The sequence below is a fragment of the Rhamphochromis longiceps genome, linkage group LG3 (assembly GCF_057381845.1).
Source record: "Rhamphochromis longiceps isolate RC_006_pf linkage group LG3, R_longiceps_female_GT1.1, whole genome shotgun sequence".
Classification (NCBI taxonomy): Eukaryota; Metazoa; Chordata; class Actinopteri; order Cichliformes; family Cichlidae; genus Rhamphochromis; species Rhamphochromis longiceps.
The window spans coordinates 23,223,985-23,228,424 of NC_140559.1; the positions used below are offsets into that span (position 1 = coordinate 23,223,985).

The window sequence follows — 4,440 nt, forward strand, 5'->3', positions numbered from 1 at the left end:
AAACATTTCAACACGCTTTTGTTAGCGTTAGCTACTCTGCTGTTTTTCATCATTTCACAGGTGAAATAAAATCATAGTACATTTACTTTGCTTCCTGTAGGAGTGATCATGTCCAGTCTGACTGAGACCATGTATTACTTATAAGGAAAGCCAACTTTGAGATTCCTAATCAGTCAGCTTTAGAAAAAAACTGTGTGAACCGGTTGGTGGGGAGATAATCTCACTCTTCTATATAAAGAGTCACCAGGCAGCAACTTCCAGATCTTCATTTGTGAACTCCCCCATTGTTAGGTATTTTAGTACCATGGGAGCATTTACTGGATATTGTTTTATAGTGACATTATGCAGGAAAACTCTGTCATTCAATAAGGCCCCTTTGTTTTAGTTATTTTTCTCTTTGACCCAAGAATTGATGTGTGAGAATCACAGGCTGGTACAAGGTTGAAATACCACAGAGATCACTCCCTCAGCTACATTAGTTTCTTAATCTTTTAGACGCCTGTTGAAGGCCAAATGGTTTGTTTCAGATTTCACTAATGTAAGAACTCTTTGTTTTGTGCCTTGAAAATATGTCGCTGAGATAATCACAATTGTAGCTGAACTGATACACTACACAAAGGATGCTTCTTCACCCAAGAGCAGGAAGACGCTGCCTTATCTTGTTCTGTACTGGTTTAAACTGATAAATCTGCTGTCTCATGAATTTTACCCTCTATATAAACTGTTGTACTTGTGAATAAAGTTGAGTCACTTTGGGAAGACAATCTAAAGCAGTCTCTGTTTTCTTGTTCTCCCAAGCTGCTCCCGAGCTCGTACTAACACGCTGAATGGCATGCTTGAATATTACTTGAGAATATATTTGACTGTGTTACAGACTAAGGGACATTCTCTGCTGATAGGTGAAGGGACATTCTCTGCTGATAGACGTCCACGCCTCGAAGGAAGTCGATCCACGGATTAGGCCTTGGAAACCGTTTCCTTCACCCATCATCATCATTTCTTCACTCTTCAGCAGCTATGGCTTCACTTCGTGCCCTTCTGGGAGTGGTACTGTGCTCCCTCATGGTTTCTGCTTCTGAAATCCTACCTCAGGCGGACTTTGATTTACAGGCGGTAAGAGTCATCCATAATACTTTTTATTTTTTATTTCACCGCCCATCTGTTTTCATACAAATATCTCCGTCTTATGGAAAGAAGGGGTGCTGGACCTTATCCAACAAGGATAGGCAGGGCACCCCCCAGACAGTTTAGCAGTCTTTACAGGAGGCTGACCTTTGCAAAATTTACTTCTATAATGACTTCACCATTTAAGTTAATTGGTTATTTTTCACCCTGGATTTTGCGTGATAATATTTATTTTGTCCATTGCTTTAAAAACAAACAAACAAAAAAACTATATAAATATAAAACAGAGTGTGAACAACAAAATATAAGCATTGCAAACTTTGATGTAAAATTCTGCAAATGTTTTCTCAAGATATAGCATGAATAAAGCTAATATACATCAGTGTATTACAAATGCGCACACACACACACACACACGCACACACACACACACACACACACACACACGCACACAGTGTTACAATAAACAGCTCTTGTGCTTCTCTATAATTCTCAATGCTTTCCATTTGTGTGTCCACAGGGTACAGGTAAGTGGTACTTGACTGGAATGTGCTCTAATTCCAAGTGGTTCGTCTGTCGCAAAGCCAGTATAAAGTCTGGCACGGTCACGCTTGAGCCAACTGAAGATGGGGGTTTTAAGGCGGCTTTCTCATTTCCTACGTGAGTGCGAGAGGACAGACAAAGCAAATACCATTTGGATAGCATTAAAATATTTACACTGATGATTAATGTTATGTCTTTGCACCCGTAGCGATAACTGTTGGAAAATAGACGTGGTGGCATCCAAGACTGACGTGCCTGGAAAATTCACATACAGTATTCCCTGTGAGTACGCCCACAAAGCCAGGAAACATTTTAACCACCACGGTTAATGCTCCATCATCATCATCATTGAGTATTACTTTTTTTCCAACATCTTTTCTTCTGCTGTTTCCCTTTTTGTCAGTCAAGGGGTTAGCGATTGAAATGCGTGTGGTCGATGGGAAGCCTGACGAGTACTCCTTGAATCATTACATCAACACCGGACGGAATGGAACCTATGTTGAAAACAAATTATATGGTAAAGTTGCATTTAGCTGTGTTCAGTAAACTGTTAAGTAAAGTTGCAGCCACTGCAGCAGATTTACATCACGTGGTTTCACAGGACGTAGTCTGGACCTCAGCGCTGAGGTGAAGGAGAAGTTCAACCAGCTCTGCTTGCAGTCCGGCATCCTTCCTGAAAATATTGTTCATCTTCCTAAAACCGGTACTTTTACATTGGTGGTGAAGTTCTATATAAAAATAGCCTGAAATACAAATTGATGTGCACTGATTACCGTACACTTTCCATTTTTCCTTCTACAGAGGAGTGTCCGCAGGAGTGTTTTGCCTGACTGATCTGCTGCAAGATCGTCTCACCGACACTGCATAAAGATCTTACACCATCTGCTATGGAAATGTGACTGAGCAACATCTTGAGCAGTTTTTAACAATAAAAATGCAAAAATCTAGAATGTTTTTCTTCATTATTCATCCTTTATATGAAATAAACTGAAGAACATCCATAACAACACAACCAAAATTTCCCCCATTCACACGATTCTATCTCCACAACTGTGATCACCATTTTCGTTGTGTATTTGTAATAGTTTTAATGTTTTCTAGTATTGGACTGTTGAAAGATTAATAAATAATCATCACATAGACCCATTATAAAAATAGTATTTGCTTCCATCTGATAGAGTTACCCTCAGCTCAAATAGCTGTGACATTAAAATGCTGTTTACAGTCTAAGTGCCTCGTTCATGAACAGTGAATTTCACACACAAAACATTCATACTTTCATACCTGAATTTGTCCGTACAAGTGTAGGACTGTCTCAGAAATGATCAAACATTTGACTGTTAGATGGTTTTCCCTCCATGAGCCTGGTTACGCTGGAGGTTTCTTCCTGTTAAAAGGGAGTTTTTCCTTCCCACTCTTGCCAAAGTGCTTGCTCATAGGGGATCATATGATAGTTGGAGTTTTCTCTGTTTTCCCAGTATTGTTGTGCAGTCTTTACCTTACAATATAAAGCACCTTGAGGCAGCTGCTGTTTTGATTTGGTGCTATATAAATAACATTGAATTGAAATGATTTTTTTTCTTTTTTATTTATTTGCTAATTTAATTGAGCCAGCGTGTCTCAGGGAAAACAATATTTAGACTGATGTTATTTGAAGCCAAGCCTAGCTTATTATTTACTCATTCATTTTCCCTCTCTTAACCACGCTCTCTTACAGTATCCTCATCCATCTCAAATTCAAATTCAAATTTTTATTTGTCACGTACACAGTCATACACAGTACGATATGTAGTGAAATGCTTGGACAACTGCTCGTGACCTAAAGAAAACAAAAAAAGAAAAGGCTATGAATAAGATAGGAAATAAATATGAAAAATTAAAAAGGGTAAATTTAACTAGGAAGGAATAAAATATAAATTAAGGTTAAAAATGAAATAACTGTACAACAAAATACACAATATAGAACTATATAAGAATGTATGAACAAAATACACAAGAAGTATAAATAAATATATACACAATAACAGCAGCAGTGATTTAAGTGATGAAGTGAAAACAAAGTCCAGAATGTCCAGTGTGTGTGTAAGAACCATATGTGTGGGTCAGTACTGTGTGGTGGTGTGATTGAGAGACCGTATCGCCTGCGGGAAGAAGCTCCTCCTCAGTCTCTCTGTGTTGGTCTTCAGGGAGCGGAATCGCTTTCCTGACCTCAACAGAGAGAACAGTCGTTGTTGGGATGGCTGAGGTCCTTCACGATCTTCCTGGCCTTGGTCCAGCACCGCCTGCTGTAGATTGAGTGCAGGTCAGGGAGCTCGGAGCGGATGGTGCGCTCAGCTGATCGCACAACCCTCTGTAGAGCTCGTCTGTCCTGCATGGTGCTGTTCCCGAACCAGGTTAAGATGTTTCCCGCCAGGATGCTCTCTATGGTGCACGAGTAAAAGTTCCTGAGCACCTTGGAGGGCAGTTGGAAGTCTCTCAAGCGTCTGAGGTGGTAGAGACGCTGTCGGGCCTTTTTCACCACGGAGTTGATGTGACAGGACCATGACAGGTCCTGCGTGATGTGAACTCCGAGGTATTTGAAGCTGTCCACTCTCTCCACTGGGCACTCGTTGATGACGGGGGTCTGGTAGTTTCTCTCCTGCTTAGTGCTGAAGTCCACTATCAGCTCCTTTGTCTTACTGACGTTTAGAAGGAGGTTGTTCCTCTGGCACCAGTTCTCCAGATTCCTAATCTCTTAAAAACACACGGTGTGGAGAGTAAGGAGAAACACGC

General features: G+C 40.5%; 1 protein-coding gene across 1 annotated transcript; it reads left to right on the forward strand.

Moving 5' to 3' along the window:
- The first annotated feature begins 688 nt into the window (after positions 1-688).
- Positions 689-2,598, forward strand: LOC146673492 (lipocalin-like). Its single transcript, XM_085402095.1, has 6 exons — positions 689-1,113; positions 1,646-1,785; positions 1,877-1,950; positions 2,072-2,185; positions 2,270-2,371; positions 2,470-2,598. Exons 1-6 carry the CDS (start codon positions 1,018-1,020, stop codon positions 2,496-2,498), a joined length of 555 nt encoding a protein of 184 aa, XP_085258221.1. The 5' UTR covers positions 689-1,017; the 3' UTR covers positions 2,499-2,598.
- Positions 2,599-4,440: the final 1,842 nt, after the last annotated feature.